This window comes from Chiloscyllium plagiosum, unplaced genomic scaffold, assembly GCF_037043375.1.
Source record: "Chiloscyllium plagiosum isolate Xiang-an unplaced genomic scaffold, Cpla_swu_hap1 HiC_scaffold_35, whole genome shotgun sequence".
Taxonomy (NCBI): Eukaryota; Metazoa; Chordata; class Chondrichthyes; order Orectolobiformes; family Hemiscylliidae; genus Chiloscyllium; species Chiloscyllium plagiosum.
The window spans coordinates 59,024,313-59,046,232 of record NW_028270173.1 but is presented as its reverse complement, the minus strand read 5'-3'; the positions used below and the strand labels follow the sequence as shown (position 1 = coordinate 59,046,232).

Genomic DNA, 21,920 nt, shown 5'->3' with positions numbered 1-21,920 from the left:
GGGACACACACAGTGCGACTCACCTCACTTGCCAAGTTACAGAATCATTCTTGAGCACCCAGTCAATCACTTCCTGTTATTTCTTCTCTGCCCGTTTCCCTTTTAACTCCCAACGTGTTCCTCCCGCCTGTTCATGTGCTGATCCCACCACTGCACATCATCCATGCCTTGAATGCTGTGGTCTGCCTCTTCTGATCTGCTGTCAAACACATCCTAGGATATCCATCCCACATTGATGTTTTCTGTTTGAAATACTCTGAAGATGAAGAATGCTATTCCCACACAAGAAATCTGTCAAACATTTACCAGGGGTACTGAGACAGCAGCTGCAACAAGTGAGGTTTTATTCAGATGGAACAATGACAAATTTAAATCTCAACCTGATCTGCTGCTCAAAGTCACCTCCATTTCCCAGGTCAGTTTCCCAAATTTCAGGAAATTCATGTTGCTCCAAAAATATTTGTGATGTGGAGGTGCGGGTGTCGGACTGGGGTGGACAAAGTTAAAAATCACAACACCAGGTTATAGTCCAACAGGTTATTTGGAAACACTCGCTTTCGGAGCATACCTGATGAACAGCGGAGCTCTGAAAGCTAGTACTTCGAAATCAACCTGTTGAACTATAACCTGGTGTTGTGTGATTTTTAACAGAAATATTTGGATTGACTGTGAGAGACGTCAATCAGAGAGCCCACCCACTCTGCACATTGTCTCCTCTTCCTCTTCCAGAGCTGGTTCACTTCCTATAGGGACTGAAAACCAAGTGAGGAAATGGTGAGTGAAGGAGCAGCTTTTATACAAATTGTATCCCATAATATCCACACCAATCTTCAGGCAGTCGGACTATCCTGTGGGTAATCAGGGGTGGAAATGTCCCTTATGCTGTGTGAGAAGATCCAGCTGAGAGAGCTGTTTACTCGGTGCTTTGTGCTGAACTGTGTGACTGGAGCTGTGTGTTGGATATTGAATGTGTTTATTGGAAGCATTTCCCTCTGATTTCCAGGCTGAGTTTTATTGATGGTTCATTACTGAATATGTGAAGGTGAGGTTTCATTATCTGGGAGATGCAGGGGTCTGAGGATTCTTATTGATTTCCTGTTTTTGAGATGTGTGTGTCGGGAGCTGGTTATTATCCAGTGGATTCTGAATGATCAGTTCTCTATGCGTGTTAGGATCTGTGTGGAGACATAGAGCCATACAGCACAGAAACAGAACTTTCGGTCCAAACAGTCCATGTCAACTATAATCCCAAACTAAGCTAGTCCCACCTTCCTGCGCTTGACCCAAACAATTCTTATTCATGTACTTATCTAAATACCTTTTCAACGTTGTTACTGTGCTTGCATTCACCACTTCCTCAGGAAATTAATTCCACACATGAACCACTCTGTGTAAAAAAAAAATGCCGCCATGTCTTTTCTAAATCTTTCTCCGCTCACTTTAAAAGTACGTCTCCTCGTCTTGAAATTGACCCGAGAGAAAGGGCACCTGACATTAAACCTATCTATACCCCTTATGATTTTATAAACATCTATAAGGTCACCCCTCAACCTCCTATATGCTCCAGTGAAAGAAGTCCCAGCCTATCCAGCCTCTTCTTGTTTCTCAAACCCTCCATTCCCCCCATCCTGGTAAATCTTTTCTGACCTCTCTCCAGTTTAATAATATACTTCCTATAATAGGGCAACCAGAACTGGACACAGTTCTCCAGAAGAGGCCTCACCAACATCCTGTACAACCTCAACATCCCTTTCCAACTCTTATACTCAATGGTATGAGCAATAAATCCACCCTGTCTATATGTGATGTAAACTTCAAAGAATTACATACCTGAACCTCTCGGTCTGACTGTTCTACAACACTATCCAAGGCCCACTTTTGAATTGTATAAGTCCTGCCCTTGCTTGTTTTACCAAAATGCAATACCTTGACCTAATTAATCAAGAACTCTTTGTAATCTTAGATAACCTTTCTTCACTGTCCACTATACCACTAATTTTGGTGTCATCTGCAAAATTACTGACCATGCCTCCTATATTCCCATCCAAATCAGATATATAAATGACAAACAAAAAAAGGGAACCAACATTGATCCCTGTGGAACACTGCTGGGAACAGGCCTCCAATCCAAGAAACAACCCTCCACCATCACTCTCTGTCTCCTGCCATTAGGCTAATTTTGTATTCAGTTGGCAAGCTCTCCCTGAGTCCCATGATATTTAACTTTATAATTAGTGTGGAACCTTGTCAAAAACTTTATTAATGTTCAAGAAAACAATATCTACCACTCTGCCCTCATTAATCTTCTTGGTTGCTTCCTCAAAAAACTCAATCAAGTTTGTGAGACACAATTTCCCTCACACAAAATCATGAAAACTATCTCTAATCATTCCTTGCCTTTCCAAATGCATGTAAATCTTATCTTTCAGAATCACCTCCAACAAATGACCCACCAATTAAGTCACAAGTCTGTAGTTCCCATGCTTCTCTGTACATCCCTCTTAAACAAAGGCACAACATTAGCCACTGTTGAGTTATCCGGCACCTCACCCGTAGTTATAGATGATACAAATATTGCTGCAAGGGGCCCTACAATTTCTTCCTTAACTTCCCAGAACATCCTGAAATACACTAGATCATGCTCCAGAGATTTATCTACCTTTTTATTTTCTAATACCTCCAGCATTTCCTCTTCTGTAACGTGAGCTGTTTTCAAAACATCAGTATTTATTTCCAAGCTGTCAAATGTTCATTTCTTTCTCCACAATAAAAACTGAAACAAAATATTCATTATATATCTCCCACTTCTGAGGTTGAACACAAAGATCTTTGATCTTTAAGGGGCCCTACTCTCTCACTAGTTGCTCTCTTATTCTTTAGTGTAAATATACAATCTCTTTGGATTATCCATAACCTAAAATGCGAAGGCTATCTCATATCCACTCTTTGCCTTCCTGATCTCCTTCTTTATAAGCCCCTACACTATACTGTTCAAGAGGTTCACTTGAACCCAGTTGGCCAAATCTAACATATGATTCTTTTTTTTTCTTGTCGAGAACCTCAATGTCTTTATTCATCCATTGTTCTCTAATCCCACCAATTTTACCTTTCACTCCAACAGGAACATAATGAACTCTCATTATCACACATATCAGACTTCACTTCACCTGCGAACAGTCTACTCCAACCAACTTTTTAAAGTTTTTGTCTCATACCATTAAAATTTACCTTGCTCCAATTAAAAACTTTAACTGTTATGGAAGGCTTATCCTTTTCCATAACTATTTTAAAACAAATAGAATTATGAATATTAAACTAAAAGTGTTCCCCTAATATTACTTCAGCCACTTGCCCTGCTTTATTATGCAAGAGAAGGTAAAGTTTTGTTCCTTCTCTAGCATGTAGTCCCAGTCAATGTTTGGAAAATTAAAATCACCTTCTATTTCAATCTTATTATTCCCACATATATCTGTGACCTCTTCACATATTTGTTCCTCAATTTCCCTCTGACTATTAGTGGGTCTACGGTACAGTCCCATCAAGGTGATCATTCCTTTCTTATTTCTAATTTCAACCCATGGATGATTTTTCAGAAATATCTTCTCTAGTTACAGCAATAATGTTTTCCTTAATCAAAAACACTACTTCCCCCTGCTCTTTTGCCTCCCTTTCCATATAGCATCTGAAACCTGGAACATTGAGCTGCCAGTCCTGTCCAGCCCTCAGCCAAGTTTTTGTAATAGCTATGACGTCCTAATCCGATGTTCCCAAACATGCCCTGAGTTTATCAACCTTACCTGTAAAACTTTTTGCATTGAAATAAATGTAGTTTCATTCTTCAGAATTACTTCATTTTCTGACTTGCTTTTGTCTGTCTTTTCTGATTAACTTGTTCTTTTCAGGTTCAGAACGATCCTCATCTGTCTCTGCTACTTAGGATCCCACCACACATCCTCTCTAATAGTTTACAGTCTCCCGTAATAGAACTGGCAGATCTCCCCACCAGAATGTCAGTCCCTTTCCAGAACAGGCAAAATCCATCCTTTTTGAACAGGCCTTTTCTGCCCCAGAAGAGATCCCAATAATCCAAGAAAAATCATGAGAGGCATAGATAGGATGAACAGCCAGGGTCTTTATACCATGGGAAAGCAGTCCCAAACTCGACGGCATAGGTTTAGGGTGAGAGGGGAAAGATTTAAAAGGGACCTAAGGGGCAATGTTTTTATGCTGAGTGTGGTGTGTATGGAATGAACTGCCAGAGGAGCTGGTGGAGGCTGATAATATTACAACACTTAAAAGGCATCTGGTTGGGTGAATGAATAGAGAGATATGGGCAACATGCTAGCAAATGCGACTAGTTTAATTTAGGATATCACGTTGGCCGAAGAATGTGTTTCTGTGCTGTACACCTCTACAACTCTAACCTGAATCCCTGAACAATATAACACCTCTTCAGCCATTGTTTTATCTTCTTTAACCTTTTATTCCTTCCCTCATTCAAGCTTGACACTGGGACTAACCCAGAGATGACTACTTTTGAGGTTAGGTTTTTTTAATCTTCTACCTAACCTGTTATTTTCATTCTGTAAAGCCTTCATCTTGCATGTTGCTTTTCTCCAAGTGCTTGTTGCACTATTCTTTAAGACATCCTGCCACCCTGTTTCTGTTACCTTCTCAGAAAATAATTTTTTTTAAAAATTATGGAGAGCCTTTTAAATCCAACAAAAATTCAAACTGATTTACAGAAAATGAAGTACTTTTGAACTGGTCATAGTTGTAATGTAGGAAATGTGGCAACCAAGGTGTGCACAGCAAGATCCCACTAACAGCAATGTGATAATGACTGGATAGTCTCATACTTCTTGGTGTTGATTGAGGGATGAACATTGAGCTAGGAGTCCAGGGATAACTGCCATGTTCCTTTTCAAAACAACAGTGTGTGGGATCTTTTCCCATCACTTTTACACTGAGAGAAGGAACCTCATTTGAGATTTCACCTGAAAGATGGTTCCCCTGACATTTCAGCTCTGCCAAACTCCTTTTGTGTTGAGCTATTTTATGATGGTGTCTGATTCTATGAAGAGTTCTCTGTCACCATCCCTGGCTCTAACTGTCATTTCCTAAAGTGGGTCAAGAGCACGGTCATCAACATAGTGGTTCGAGCCAGATGTTGGCCTTTCCCAAAAGCCTGTGCTTGGATTTGATAGTTTTGTCTTATGCTATGTCTGATATCTGAATTTGAGATGTACAGACTGAGCAAGTGCAGTGTATCTAACCTCCCAGGATAGATCAGAACTTTTCAGTCAGCTATATTGAAACAATATTTTGCTCAGCTTCTCACATGACCTAGTGAGGCTTGAGAAGATTTGTAAGCTCGCACTACCTACCTAGTATGTTTTATTCAAATAACTTTGGAAAGCAGCAGATAAGATTTCACAATCCCCATTGAATAAATTTCTCCTGAGCTTTTTTTTAATATGGAATACATAATCTAAGGGTAAAACTGGTCCATGCCAGAATTACTTGAGCTAATAGTGAATTGAGAACCTGTTTTACACTCCACCTGACTGTCTTGCCATTACCCTCACCGTGCTTGGGAAGATGGGGGTCTGGGCAGAGGAGAGAAAGTAGCCTCATTATTAGCTCTTGGTCACTATGTGGTGTCCCTGTTAGAAACAGTGAGTGTATGACTGTCAACTGAGGAAAAAGAAAGGACTTGCATCTGATCCCACATCACAGGGGAACAGCAAACTGGCACTCACTATGGCACTCACTCAGGTTTTAACTGGAGAGTCAGCTTCTTCAACAAAGGAAAAGAGGGAGTTAAATTATATCATGTTCTTTTCCTATTGCTTTGATCCCAGCTGGAGCTTATATTTATCTGTTGAGAACCCAGAATGAAAACCTGGCTCAATGTATTATAAGTTTCATTTTTGTAGTTGGCTACTGTGGTGGCCGAAGCATGTACCAATTACGCTGCAAATGTTCAAGTTGTAGAGTCATACTGCACGGAAACAGACCCTTCAGTCCAAGTTGCCCCACTGACTAGACATCCCAATCTGACCTAGTCCCATTTGCCAGTATTTGACCTATATCCCTCTAAACCTTTCCTATTCATGTACCCATCCAGATGCCGTCTAAATATTGTAATTGTACCAGCCTCCACCATTTCCTCTGGAAGCTCATTCCATGCACTTACCACCCTCTGCATGAAAACATTGCCCCATAGGTCTCTTTTATATCTTTCCCTTCTCACCCTAAACCTATGCTCTCTAGTTCTGGACTCCCCCACCCGAGGAAAAAGACTTTGTCCTTTAACAAAAGGACATAAATTGTTTTACACAAAAGAGGAATAAACAAATAAAGCTACATGTAGAGACATTTATGAAAGTTCCAAACATAAACAGTGAAATAAAATGGCAACCTATTCCCAGCAATATTCTTTACAGATATTCAAGCCCTTAGAAACATCATTTCTTACTTACTTCTTTAATTTCTTCCTCAAATGATTCTTCCCAGTTTTTTTAAGATCAGTTGGTATGAACTTTTTTCAATTCTGATGGCCTAAATATCTTTTTTTTGTAGCTCTGACAATGTGAAAAGATATATATAAGCACTCAGTACTTAGAGGCTTCATAAACTAAAAGCCTATTGCTAAGGTGACTGAGCTGAAAAGTTAAATGTTCTGCTCCAAAGTCAAATCTAAACCTCTGATCTTTTTCTTCTCTGTCCATCATAAACTTAGCAGTGTGAACCTTTAATCAAATAAAACCACACAGGTCCTTTTGGCATTTGCCTTTTTGAAAATTGTATCTTGAATTCACTGTCTCTAATGATTTTCTCGCCTGAATCTTCTAACAGAATTGAAACCAACACACATGACTCTAGATATCCTAATCCCAAATTATAGTAATATATGTTATATACTTTTTATCAGGTGTTTTACAGAAGGATTGCATGGTATTAACAGAAAGGATAGACACCGCAGATAGATCCTCAGCATATCCCAGGAACAACTGCAGAACTGTGGGAAGACATCCAGTCCCTTCACAGCATTGCTCAGAGAAAGTTGAGCAGTGAAACCATCATCTGGAGATCAGTCAGGTCAGGGGAGCTTTGACATATCATCAGATCTGAAACTGGTCAGTGGTGTGGAGCCTTCCATCAGAACCAACCTTTCTGAAGGTTCAGCTGTGGGTGGTCGTTCAGTGTGAGACCGGGAAGAAGTGTGAGTGGCTTTAAGTGTTCAATCATTCATCGAGCCTCATGAACCACTGATTCATTCCTACTGTTTAAGTGAAAGGAGAGTTCCTCAGGCTCAGATCTCCAAACTCACAAAGTACATCTGTTGCACAATTGTTAATACGAGGGCAGCTACATGGAATATGAACCCTTCAAGTGTGAAATGTGTGACAAATCTTTTGAGGCCTCTTCAACTCTTCTGAGACATCAACGAAATCACACAGGGCAGAAACCCTTCAGATGTGGCATTTGCGAGATGACTTTCACCCAATCCTCTGATCTCCTGACACACCAGAGAATTCACACAGGGGAGAAACCATTTATTTGTGAAGTGTGTGACCAATCATTCTCCCGCTCATCAACCCTCCGTGCACATCAACGTGTCCACACAGGAGAGAGGCCATTCACATGTGAGGTGTGTGATAAATCATTCTCGCACTCATCAACTCTGCGCACACATCAGCACATTCACACAGGGCTGAAACCATTCACTTGCGAGGTGTGTGAGCAGTCTTTCTCACGTTCATCAACCCTTCGAACACATCTACGTATTCACACTGGGGAGAAACCATTCACATGCGAGGTGTGTGACAAATCGTTTTCACACTTATCAACTCTTCGGATCCACCAGCGCGTTCATACAGGGGAGAAACCATTCGTGTGTGTGGTGTGTGACAAATCATTCTCACACTTATCAACCCTCTGTACACACCAACGGATTCACACAGGGGAGAAGCCATTCACCTGCAAGGTATGTGACAAATCATTCTCAGACTTAGCAGGCCTCCATGTTCATCAGCGGATTCACACAGGAGAGAAATCATTCACGTGTGAAGTGTGTGATAAATCATTCTCACAATCATCAAGCCTCCGCAGACATCAACGCATTCACACAAGGGAGAAGCTATTCACATCCAATGTGTGCGACAAGTCATTCTCAAGGTCATGGAATCTCCTGCTCCAATAAAGGATCCTCAAAAGGGATTAAACCTTCATCCAATTTCTCAAAGCACCATACTATTTGCATAGGAGAGAAACTATTCATGTTTGAAATATTTGATGAAACTTTCATTCAGTCAATGTATCACCTGGTCTGTCACCATGCCCACAAAAAGAAGAAACTCTTATTATATGAGAATTCTGTAATAAAGCTTTTATGCAATTGCTGGAGCTCCTGGATCATCAGCACACCAACATAGGAGATACTGACAGATGTGAAGGCAGTTCAGTGATTTTATTGGGTTTGTGAACTAGCTCACTAAGTCTTAGCCCAATCTGCCCTCATAAGTGTTTACCTGTACACAGTCTCACTGTGCAGGATGTTCAGTGGGACTGGACACAGAACAAGAAGCAGCTTTCACTCCCATCAAACAACTAGTGATGACATCACCAGTGCTGAGGGATTATGATATCAACAATGGAGTCACCCTGCAGTGTGATGTCAGTGAAACAGGACTTGGAGTAACCCCCATGCAGTGAGGACAACCCGTTGTGTTTGTATCCAGAGTGTTTACACAAATTGAACAACACTACACAGATTAAAAAAAGAGAGACTGGATATTATCTTTGCTTGTGAGCTGCTCAACCAGCACCCGTTAAGGAGAGAGAAAATGATGGTAGAGTCTGACCACAAGGCAATTCAGAGCATCTTTCTCAAATCACCTGCATTTGCTTTAAAGCAGTTACAAAATATGCCAATTCATTTAGAGGCATGTAACTGGGAAGTGAAGTACAAGCAAGGGAAGCAGATGTACATCAGTAACATGCTGAGAGCTACACTCTCTCTGAAGTTGATGCTGATGCAGTGTGTGAAATATTTCAGATTTAACCAGAAGCAACAGCCCAACATGCTGTGGAAACCAGCAATCCAGCAGAGACATTGAATCTGACAGATAATATCACACAGAAATAACGCACATCTTCAAAGGCTACAGAGATGAAGTGATTGCCCAAGATGGCAGAATATTATTGCCATTACAACAACATGGCTAAGGGATGGATGGGATTGGTAGCTTACTGTGTCAGGGTACATGTGCTTTATGTGGGACAGAGGTGGGGGAAAGAGGGGAAAAGGAGGTTCAATTTTTGATTAACATGAGTATCACAGCAGTAATCAGAGATGAAATTGCAGAAGAATCATCCAGTGAGGCTTTGTGTGTGGAGCGATGAAATAAGAAGCGGATGGTGACGTTATTGGGGTTATACTATAGCCCTCAAAAAGTCAACAGGAATTCGAGGAACAAATATGCAGGGATATTAGGGAGACTTGCAGGAGCAAAAGGTTTGTCATCGTCGGGGATTTTAATTTTCTTAACATAGATTGGGACTGCCATAGCATTAAGGGCTTCGATGGAGTGGAATTTGTTAAGTGCTTTTAGGAAATTTTCCTCAAGCAGAATATGGAGGGTCCTACTCGGGAAGGGTTGAAGAATGTGAATCTCCGATACCTGCAGTCCTCACTTTCTCCTGTGCAGGAAGAGGCAAAACTTGATCTACTCTTGGGAAATAGAGCAGGACAGGTGACTGAGGTTACAGTAGGGGAGCACTTTGGAACCAGTGATCATAGTTCTACTAATTTTAAGATAGTTATGGAGATGGAAAAAAACTGGTCCGCAGGTTTAAGTTCTAAATTGGGGCAAGGCGAATTTTGATGGAATTAGACAGGAGCTTGCAGGACTTTGATTGGAGTAGTTTGTTTGCAGCAAAGGGACCTCCGGCAAGTGGGATGCCTTTAAAAGTGAGATAGCTAGAGTTCAAGGTCTGTACGTTCCTGTGAGGATGAAAGGCAAGGTTGACAGGGATAGAGAACCCTGGATGACAAGAGATATTGAGGCTTTGCCAGAAAAAAGAAGGCATAGCTCAGATACACTTAGCTCAGGTGCAGCATGGTGGCTCAGTGGTTAGCATAAAAATTTTAGTGTCATCTGCAAACTTACTAATCATACCTTGGACATGGATGAGAATGTCCAAGGTATGATTATTAAGTTTGCAGATGACACTAAAATAGGCAGTATCTTGGACAGTGAGGAAGGTTATCAGAAATTGCAGCAGGACCTTGATCCAAATAGAGTTTAATATAGATAAGTGTGAGATCTTTGGAAAGTCAAATCAAGGTTGGAGTTTCATGGTGAATGGTAGGGCCTGAAGGAATGTAGTGGAACAGACGGATCTTGGAGTTCGAGTGCACGGTTCCCTGAAATTGGAGTGAAAGATAGACAGGGCAGTGAAGAAGGCTTTTAGCGCACTAGCCTTCATCAGTCAGAGCTCTGCGTATCGAAGCTGAGAAGTTATGTTGCAGTTGTACAGGATGTTCGTGAGGCCGTACTTAGAGTATTGTATTCAGTTTTGGTCACCTTGCTCTAGGAAGGATGTTATTAAACTGGAAAGAGTGCAGAAACAATTTACAATGATGTTGCCAGGACTCAAGAGTCTGAGTTTTAGACAGGGGCTGGGCAAGCTAGGACTTTTTTCTCTAGAGTGCAGGAGACTGAGGGGGGAATCTTAGAGAAGTGTATAAGATCATAAGAGGCATGGATACACTCAGTCTTTTTTCCCAGAGTTGGGGAATCGAGGACGAGAGGGCATCAGCTTAAGGTTAAAGGGAAAAGAATAAAAGGGAACCTGAGGGGCAATGTTTTTACAGAGGGTGGTATGCATATGAAATGAGATGCCAATGGAAGTGGTTGAGATGGGTACATTAACAATATTTAAAAGACATTTGGACAAATTCATGGATAGGAAAAGTGGTTAGCACTGCTGCCTCACAGCACCAGAGACCTGTGTTCAATTCCCACCTCAGGCGACTGACTGTGTGGAGTTTGCACATTCTCCCCATGTTTGCGTGGGATTCCTCCGGGTGCTCCAGTTTCCTCCCACAGTCAAAAAATGTGCAGGTTAGGTGAATTGGCCATGCTAATTTGCCCGTAGTGTTAGGTGCAAGGGTAAATGAAGGGGAATGGGTCTGGGTGGGTGCACTTTGGCGAGTCGGTGTGGACTTGTTGGGCCGAAGGGCCTGTTTCCACACTGTAAGTAATCTAATCTAATCTAAGTAATCTAATCTAATCTAATTATATGGGTTTAGTGCAGGGAAATGGGGTTAGCATAGATGGATATTTTGGTTGGCATGGACCAGTCTGGGCCAAAGGGTTGTTTCCATGCTGTAGGACTCTATAACTCTATGACCATTAGCCCTAAAGAGATGAGAAAAGAGATGCTGAAACATATCCCAAACAAAGAATCAAGGACTCGAGTCCAGTCTGAGAAAGGTCACAGAAGTGCTGTACTGGCTAAACATGAGTAAAGAAATGAAGGACCACATCAGCCAGTGCAGTGCTTGTAATGAATATCAAACTCAAGAAGATAAAGAGCTGCTCATGACTCATGACATTTCAAACAGCTCATAGATGAAGCTTCGAGTAGACCTCTTCACTCTCACTGGAACTGATTATCTCATCACAGTCGACTACAGTGAAGAATTCAGACACTTCCGGAATGACTGAAAAATTCAGAACCACACATCTTTTCCACACTACCCCCAGTCAAATGGAAAGGCTGAGGCAGTGGTAGCAATTGCTAAAATAATGATCAAAAAGTTTAAAAGCCCAGTTAGCAGACCTAATGAAGGCATGGAAAGTTGAACAAGCTAGCTACCAATATCATGTTGTGGCCAGACTGTTCTTCCAACAGTACAAACTTATTGAAGCCACAACTTGTAACAGCCGAGAGTGATGTGGTCAAAGTAAAATGACAGAAATTCAAATGTCACTTTGATCAAGTTTCCAAATCACTTCCAGAAGAAATGGTCAGAATGTAAACATTCAACACACTACACAGAAGTCAGCTCAGTTTGGCAACCAGAGACCTGTGTGGAGAAGTTTCACCTTTGGGTGTACATGATGAAAATGAATGGCCAGATCTGTTGTCTCACCTGCAGATATTTATGTGTCCATCTGAATAACTGCTCCTTCACTGTAGTCAGCTGATGAGGTAGGTTTGATTTCACCAACCGTAAAAAGAACTGAATGCCCATCAGTACAGAGGTCAACCCTTTTCCAACACATGTACAACAACAATATCTTCCCATGGCAATAACGTTCCCCAGAGAGACTGAAGGATTTAGGTTCAAAATACATGCATACAAATAGTTTAAAAAGTGCTGATCAGAAAAACTGACTGGTGACTGCAGTTTTTAACCAAGCTTATTTGCAAGCCTAACATGATCAATTTCCTTCACAAGAATGTGAAGCTGCTGATGAGAATTGCACACAAATAAAAAATGGAATCATGTGGATTCCTGCTTTAATACAATCACAAATGTTATTGTGAGATCTGATAGGTAAAACCTCAATCAGATAAAAGAAACACTAGGCCCCAAGTCTTAATGTCTTGTTTGAAATGGTACCCTGAATAATCAGATTGACCAACATGACTGCTCCCTAATGCTAATTCTCAAGAATAAATTTAAGATTGTTTTTAGGAATTAAATGGGCATCATCATTACAGCCCAACACCGGCATCTCCAAATCATCATTACAATAGGTTGTCCTCTTCGCTTAATCTAGGACAATATTTTGGTGCTCTATTATTTATTGAATGACTATTACCACGCAACCTCTTAAATACAGAATGCCAAAAATTTATTATGAATAGTTCAACAAAACATGAATAATTTGGATATTTGTTGAATTCAGTCAGATTTACTTCAAATTCATTGTGAACCCATTATCCCACTCTCTTGGGGACCAAGGTTTAGTTTAACTTAGCTTGAAGTTTGACAGATATCCTTACCTCCTTGTGTTTTGTTTGTAACAAGTAATGTCTAAATTAGCTGTTTTTCCTTTTTGTTTAGCTTTGCAATTTATGATGTACATAACCACTAAGTTGCATGCTTTGTTAAAATTAAATTGTGTGATTACTTAAAATCTAAATCGTCTCATCTTGTTATCTGCATGAAGGCACTCAATGAATCTAGAAAAGTTTGATAGAGATTTCTAGTGTGGGAATAGCATTCTTCATCCTCAAAGGCTTTCAAACTGACATCAGTGTGGGATGTGTATCCTCGGATGTGTGTGACAGCAGATCAGAAGAGGAAGACCCACAGCATCCAAGGCAGTGATGAGCTACAGTAGTGGGATCAGTACATGCCCAGCAGAAAGGTACACAGAACTTAGGGGCACAAAACAGTTGGAGGCACAAATAAGAAAGAGGTCTTATTTTCTTTTCTGTTTATTCTGTCTTTCCTACTTTGCTCTCTCTTCCACTTCATTGTTTTTTCCACGTCTTCTCCATCAGCAATCCTCTTCCTCTTTGCTACTCTCTCTCCCTTTGCTATCTCTCCTCATCTGGCATTATGCAGAGCGTGTGCATTATTTTAAACTCTATCACAAAGGAAATCAAAGCAGAAAGTCTGTGCAGTAATGTTATTTTGACTGTTTTGATTATCTTACAACTATTTCACCTGCTTATGTGTCACAAATTAAAGTTATCTATAATCAACTAAATTACTGAAATAATTGCTGGCCACATCATGTAGACAGGAGTCATAGTGACTTTGTATAGAAGGATGCCTCAATGGTTTTATTACCTGGTCCCAATTTCCTATCTTTTCCCAATACTCATGCATTTCATTTCTATCCAAATAATCATTCAATGCACTGCTGAATGCGTCAGTTGAACTTGCTCCACCACACTTCCAGGCCATTGCATTCCATACCTGAACTGTTCATTGCATGAGAAGGTTTATCGTAACTTTAGTCTTGCTCCTTTTGCACATCATTTTAAATCCACACACCTTTTATCTTTATCCTTCACGAGTGAAAACAGCTTCTCCCTATTGATCTTGTCCAGTTTGCTCTCGATTTTGAAAGCCTTTATCAAATCTCCTGTCAGCCTTCTTCTTTCGAAGGAAAACAATCCCAACTTCTTCAATCTATCCTCATAGCTGAAGTTTCTCATTCCTGGAATCAGCATCAGCAACTTGAGACAGTCAGTATGATTGTCAGGGAGATATGGTCTGGCTAACCCCTGGAATCATGAAAAGGTTGCTATCAGTCATTTGACCACCTGATGACAACCCTTATCACACAGGAAGGCCCATTGCTAGTTTTGTGAGTTTACTTGTAGCAGCTCCGTGTACATATAGATGTGAACATTTATTCAATAAAGAAGCTTGATTACTCCACACATTTGTTCTGCAGCAGAGGAGCTTCTTCAGTCATTTTACAACATGGCTGTGTTCCATAAATGGTGGTTAGATGTTAGTGGAGGGGGTGGGCAGGGGGAGCCCCAAAGTCTGAGGAAATCTTTGTATGGCCCTGACGACAACTTTAATTCATGTTAATGGAATCATTGATCTGCAGTTGGAGTTGAATCAATAAGCTTGCTCTCTGAGTCAGATGGTTGTGAGTTCAATCCCACTCCAGGAGTGGAGCACAGATAATCTGTCTGACATTCCATTGCAATACTGAGGTGTGGAAGAGATTACAGAGGTAGGGAGGGGTGAGACCCATGCAGGGATTTGAAAACAAACTCAAAAACCTCACTAAAACAAACATGAGCTTTCCTAGGAAGATTGGGTAATGCCTCAGGTTTTATTCCTGACTCGCTATTAGAACTGTGTTTAAACAATAGAACTTTCCTGAGTGAATGAAAGCAGAATGGTCCATCAGCAGCACTGATTGAAGACAATCCCTTAAGATGTCCATTCCAGCTGACACCAGGGACTTCCACAGATTCAGGAACCCAGACACAAAGACAACATTGACACCTACATTGCAAGGGTTTTACAACCAAATAAAATCAACAAATTCAACTTTAGAAGAGCTGGAGGGATTTTTTAAGCTAAAGGAAAGCTGCAGGAAAAATCCCAAAGCCATAGCTTTGGGATTTTTGCAGTCCTTTGATGAAGATACATATAGACTTATGCCAGTCAACAGGAAAGGACAACATAAAACTAGATTGCCTTAGAGTAAAGAGTCAGTATTAATCCCAGAATGAAGAATTGGGATAAAAGTCTTAAGAGGTTATTTGAAGCTGACTATGTTTAAGCTCAGGTCCTTAAATAGCTCCAGGAAGAAGCTTTATACAGTTCCAGTTGTTAAATTAAAGTCACAAGTGGCTTAAACCTATCAAGGTGTTCAAGACAAGGACTGTGATGTTAGAACTGTACAAGTGGAATTGTTGTGTACTGGACTACGTGTTTATTTTAGGATTTTATACAAAAGATGTCGATCTTTTTAATCTATAAAAACTCATTTTGGGATTAATGGGATTATACCTTTCCTGTACATTTTTAAAAATCTTTGAATTTGTATTCTAAGTGGATAGTTTGGTTTATTTTGTTTTCTATTTTGTTAATAAGCTTTTTTATCATTAAAGAAAACTGTGTAGTATTGTGTGCTTATCTTTCAGCGACAGATCACTAATCAAAATTTCATCTATCAATCTCAGTTTCAGTCTTGGACAATAATAACATTAGTTGGGATCACAACAATTAAAGTAATCAATTTAAACTGTCCACGGAATTCCACAGTTTGCTAATGAACTTTTTAAGTTGATTGGACAATGAGGGAATGACGATTTTGTGTGCATTGTATGTGGTGAGTTCATATTTATTACAGGTTGAAATAGCCTACATGGTACAGATGAAACCCCATCAACTAGTGGCATATTTGCACTTTCTCTTGGTGGAGGGGTGCTCCTGTGAATACTTAATTCATGGTTCATATATTTAGGAATACAATTTTTAGTTTTAGGATTATAACTTTTAGACTATCAATTATATAGTTCAGATTTGAAGGGAAAGAGCTGTATCTATAGGACAAAACACACATATTTTAAAATGCCTGATTCGGCACAGTTCGACTGTTGTATGGTGGTGCAAATATCTGAAGACGCATTTTGACAACACTTCCAAGGCAGAAGAAGAAAGACCCTACTTGTGCTGTCGGCTTTCTTTTCAGCAATGAACCAGATTTTTGTTTTATTTTTAGAAGTTAGGGATCTTAGGCCTTTGAGAGATAAGAAACTTTCACTATCTTCACTGCTTTGTGTTTAGCATGTTTAACATTTACTTCTGGAATTTGACTTAATTCACAAACACTAGTTAGTCATACCTTATTATGACAGGTACAAATAAGAACACATTATTGTAATTTAAGAATGTGGAATTTGCATATTTGAATCCAAAGAATTTAAGATCTCAAGATGCTCAAACCTTTGCACTATGCCCAAGCTATGCCTTCTTTTAAAGGTAGCCCATGTTGCTGCTAATCTTTGATTCCAGCCTATTCAACATAGATCCATTCTTATTGCACATTGGGAGTAACTTAATTCATCTTACTGTAGAATGTTCTTTATCCCTTTCCATAGCCATCACGAAACTTGAGGTACAAATGTTCTCTTATAGATATATAATCTGTTGGTCCACCTCATTCCCAAGAATGCTGCCTCTTCCCCAATTAGATTGAAAAAAGTTGGAGAAAATATTGGTGAAGAAAGTATTTCTAGGACTTCTTTCACATCTCTGCACTTTACACTACTACCATCCCAGTCTAGATCCCCATTCTAACTACTCAATAATTTTACTGCAAAGTTGTTCCTCCACAGCCTTTTCACTTTTTGGTGGTCTATAGATTACACCAAGCAAAGTTATTGCAACTTTTCTTTCTATATATTAGCTCTAGTCAAATAGAATGTGTCCTCTTGATATATCCTCTGTCTTTCCAGTCCAGCAAAACTCTCCTTACTTGGTACTATCAGTAAGGTGGAAATATTTAAAATATTTAAAAAAGTATTTAATATGCAGTCCTGTCACTGAGCCAGGTCTCCATTATGGATAAAATATTGCAGTTTGTCATTATCATCATTTTATTCATTGTGATGTGGCAGTGGTTGCCCATCCACATCTACCCTTATGAAGGTTGTGGTGAGTTGCCTTCCTGAATCATTGTTGTCTTTTTGGAAAAGGGACACCTACTCTGCAGTGTTCCTAGACTTTGACCCAAAGACAGTGAAGGAACAGTGATATATTTCCAAGCCGGGATAGTAGGTGGCTTGGAAGTGAACTTGCAGGTTCTGGTCATAAAGCCAGAGATGTACAGCATGGAAACAGGTCCTCCAGTCCAACTCATCCATGCTGACCAGATATCCTAAATTAATCTAGTCCCATTTGCCAACATTTAGCCCATATCCCTCTGAATCCTTCCTATTCATATACCCATCCAGATACTTTTTAAATGTAGCATTTGTACCAGCCTCCACCACTTTTTCTGGCAGCTCATTTCATATACACACACACACCATCCTCTGCATGAAGGAACTGCCCCTTAGGTCCTTTTTCAATCTGTCCCCTCTCATCTTAAACCCATACTGGGGAAACAAACCTTAGCTATTCACCCTATCTATGCCCCTCATGATTTTGTAAACCTCTAGAAGGCCACCCTTCAGCTTCTGTGCTTCATAGAAAATAGCCACAATCTATTCAGCCTCTGCCTATAGCTCAAATCATCCAACCCAGGCAACACCCTTGTATATCTTTCTGAATCCTTTCAAATTTAACAACATCTTTCCAAAGCAGGAAGACCAGAATTGAATGCAGTATTCCAAACATGGCCTAACCAATATCCTGTACAGCTGCAACATGACCTCCCAATTCCTATACTCAAGTCAACTGTCAATCTCAACAACCCATTTTGTTCATCTAAAATAACTCAGGAAGCACAGCTGGAAAGGAACATTGTTTATTGTTGCACACCACTACTTGTTGCATACATAAGCTAGTCCCAGCTGGAACAGATAGTTCTGCAGACCCACCCCTGAGTCTGCAGGTGATGAGTTTCAACTGAACAGGCCATTGCCTGTCAATGCCCAGAATGAGGAACCTGGACAGGTCACTGGTTGCTTGCTGTTTTGAGTCAAAATGTGCACTTTTATTTTTGTACTGTTGAGGCCACATGGTGGAGAATTCATGGTGTCTTTTTGAACACCTACATCACTCCAAGTTTGTCGCTTAACAGATCTCTGCTTGCAAATCATAGCTCATCCAAGCAGCTCTCAGCTGTTGGATCTCAGTTTTCCCAGGGATTTGGCAGATTAGAATGAATTCTAATTAGCGAAGAGATATCTAGTCTCTTTTGCTTTTTCTCCCCCGCCGCTGCTACCCCCCCAACCCCCGGCATGTTATCTTTTGATGCTATTGCTAAAGACACCACTTATATAACAGCACGGGAACATAACAAGGAGCAGAAATGAACAAATTCAACCTCTTGAGCCTGCTACACCACTTAATATGGCCATGGCTGATCTCATCTTGGCCTCAACTCCACTTTCCTGCTCACTTTCTGTAACTCTTCCGCCCACTGATTTAAAAATTAGTCTATTTCTTCAAATTTATTCATAGTCCTGGCATTTACCGCACTCTAGGATAATGAATTCCATCATTTCATGAAAAGATCATTGATGGAAGTAATTCCTTCTCACCATTCTTTCAAATCTGATATCTCTGATCCTCAATTTTATTTCATTCTCTCACTGGATGTCAGCATTGCTGGCTGGTCAGCATTTATCGCCCATCAGCATTGCTGGCTGACAAGCATTTATTACCCATCTCCAGTTGCCCTTGAGAAGGTGTTGGTAAGCTGCATCTTGAACTGCTGCAGTTCATGTGCTGGAGATAACCACACAATGCCCTGAGAGAGGTATTCCAGGATTTTGACCCAGTGACAGTGAAGGAATGACAATAAATTTCCAAGTCAGGATGATCAGTGCTTGGAAGAGAACTTGAAGGTGGTTGGAGTTCTCATGCATTGGCTGTTCTTTTCCTTCTGGATGGAAGTGATCATGGGTTTGGAAGTTCCTGCCTAAGGATATTGGGCAAATTTCTGTAGTGCATCTTCTGTAGATAGCTCACCCTGCTGCTACTCAGTACTGGGGGTGGGCGGACTGGCTGCTTATGACTGTAGTGCCAATCAAGTATGCAACTTTCTCCTGAGTGGTGTCTAGCTTCTTGAGTGTTGTTGGAGCTGTACACAACCAGACAAGTGGGGAGTATTCATCACTTCTTGACTTGTAGAGAGTGGACAGGCTTTGGGGAGTTACTTGTCTATTCGAGCTTCTGACCTGCTCTTATAGCCATTATCTTTATATGGTGAGTCCAGGTCAGTTCCAGTCAATGGTAATCGGAAGGATGTTGATCATGGGGAATCAGTGATGGTAACGCCATTGAATGTGAAAGAGTGGTGGTTAGATTGGCTGTTACGAGAGATGGTGATTAGCTGGCATTTGTGCGGCACGAATGTTACTTATCACTTGTCAGCCCATGTCACATAGTGAGAAACGCAGTTTTAGAGGGAGATGGACCATGTAGGTACAGGCCGGTGGATGTTTCTGTGGGCTGAAGAGTATGGTCCTCCTGCGTACTGCTCTTTGCTTAATTAACGAGAAGCAGCCCGGATATCAACGCTGCCACCTACTGGACACACACAAGTAAAATCTGTTCTTAGGCTGCAAGCCAGGGGAGAGCGCGAAAGCAGTCCCCCACTACCACAAATGTTGCAGTCGAGTATCCCGCATTTGAGGTCATCGCAGGCGTCGGCACACCCGAAGTGCAATGGGATAGCATCGTCCTGGGAGAACATTTTTTTTTAATTCAAAAATATACTTTATTCATAAAAATATTTTGATGATCTGTACAATTGGTCATGCCATATATACGTACACATTCCATTTCTTTGCGTACAGAGATCAAGTAATCATTCATATATACAGGTCTATACGTTTACTGTGCTATATTTAGCTGAGGTGTCAGCAGAGCCCAAATTACTGCGTGGGCCCCCTGTTCTTCTTAGGCAGGCAGATGTTACACGGTGGTCTTTTCTCACTGCGCCTTGGTGGCAGGCTGTCCCAAGCTTCAGCGCGTCCCTCAACATGTAGTCCTGGACCTTGGAATATGCCAGTCCACAACAATCAGTCGGGGTCAGCTCCTTCAGCTGGAAGATCATCAGGTTTCGGACCACCCACGCACAGCTTCATGCAGCCACACACAAAGGTGGCCATCAGGGTGAACGTGGCATTTGGTGTGTTTTTTCCCCTGTGGCCCAGAGCTTTGTACATTGAGTCCCTTCGGACCCGGTCCATCTTTGATCTCCATACAAAATGGAAGATGGCCCGGGTGACTGCAGCAGCACACGTTCTGGGAATAAGCCAGACCTGTGCCATATATAACACCACTGACAGTGACTCACACCTGATGACCAGGTTTTTTCCCGCGATGGAGAGCGACCGTAGCTTCCATCTGCCCAGTTTCTGCCTCACTTTGCTGATACGCTCCTCCCAAGACTTGGCGCACGCCCCAGCGCCCTCCCCGCTGTACCAAATACCCAGCACCTTCAGGTGGTCGGTCCTGACGGTGAACGGAATGGAGGATTGGTCGGCCCAGTTCCCAAAGAGCATAGCCTCGCTCTTGCCTTGGTTTACCCCAAGGCCCGTTCGAACTGGTCACAAATGTACATGAGTCTGCGCACGGACAGCGGATCCGAGCAGAAAAAGGCGACGTCATCCATGTACAGGAAGGCCTTGACCTGCAGGCCCCCGCTGCGAGGAATAGTCACCCCTCTCAGGCTCGCATCCTTCCTGATGGACTCGGCAAATGGCTCTATGCAGCACACAAACAAGGCAGGAGAGGGGGGGCAGCCCTGTCTGACTCCAGATCTGACTGGGAAGCTTTCTGATTCCCACCCATTGAATGAGACTGCACTGACAATGTTGGTGTAGAGCAGTCTGATCCAATTGTAGATTCCCTCCCCAAAGCCCATTTTGGAGAGAACATCTCTCATATACGTGTGTGATATCCTGTCAAAGGCTTTCTCCTGGTCCAGGCTGATCAGGCAAGTGTCCAACCCTCTGTCCTACACGTAGGCGATCATATCCCTGAGGAGTGCGAGACTGTAATACCTGTAGCTGCTGAGGTGCGGTATCCCACACTCCTGCAGGAACAGGACGTCGGCTTTAACGTTTGCCAGGATGGCCAGGGGTAGCTGTGTGCATCCCCGTGGTGACGGCAAACTGCTGGACCCTCCCAGGGCTGAGATAACTGTCCGGCTCCACGCTTAAGCTATTTCCCCACTCTGGTGTCTTCGGGTCAGGCCCAGGGTCCGCACAGTTCAGTTCTCCATCTGACAGCGGGGCTGTCACAGGACCGCTGCTCCCAGTTACCTCTCCTTTTACCTGGAGCAGGTGGTGAAGAATCAGTGGACAGAGCTGAATATAATCTATCGAATAAATTGTTGAAAGAGGCATTTGTGCAAAACTGGAATAGGCAGGCAGTAAATAGAGGGAAATGGAGCAAATGCGGGGGGGATATTTGGTTATTTGAAGGGCTTGTTCCTTTTATGAAAAGCTTTGAAGAGAGCGGTTTATTGCAAGATGAAGTAAGACGTGTGGCATATCTGTCAATTAGGGTGAAACCGAATTGAATATAGAAAGCCGTACGAAGCACAAGTTACCGGTATCTATTGAAAGATCTGTTTTTTGCTTGTATTTCAGGGGATAGCGCGAACGCAGTCCCCCACTACCACAAATTTTGCAGTCGAGTATCCCGCATTTGGGGACATCGCAGGCGTCAGCACACCCGAAGTGCAATGGGATAGCCTCGTCCTGGGAGAACCACTTTTTTTAAATTT

General features: G+C 41.6%; 1 protein-coding gene, 1 non-coding gene and 1 pseudogene across 2 annotated transcripts; 1 reads left to right on the top strand and 2 right to left on the bottom strand.

The window, feature by feature from the left end:
* Positions 1-212: 212 nt before the first annotated feature.
* Positions 213-13,169, top strand: LOC148141005 (uncharacterized). The gene is made up of 2 exons (XM_087978775.1): positions 213-415; positions 6,938-13,169. Exon 2 carries the CDS (start codon positions 7,379-7,381, stop codon positions 8,207-8,209), a length of 831 nt encoding a protein of 276 aa, XP_087834901.1. The 5' UTR covers positions 213-415; positions 6,938-7,378; the 3' UTR covers positions 8,210-13,169.
* Positions 13,170-19,751: 6,582 nt separating this feature from the next.
* On the bottom strand, positions 19,752-19,917 carry LOC122541668 (U1 spliceosomal RNA). Its single transcript, XR_006309643.1, has one exon. It is a non-coding gene; the product is annotated as a U1 spliceosomal RNA (small nuclear RNA).
* A 1,863-nt stretch (positions 19,918-21,780) lies between these two features.
* LOC122541663 (U1 spliceosomal RNA) lies at positions 21,781-21,920 on the bottom strand (annotated as a pseudogene).

Bases quoted from the DNA above. Each gene is read 5' to 3' on its own strand.
- LOC148141005 (XM_087978775.1), top strand. From the start codon at position 7,379: ATGGAATATGAACCCTTCAAGTGTGAAATGTGTGACAAATCTTTTGAG.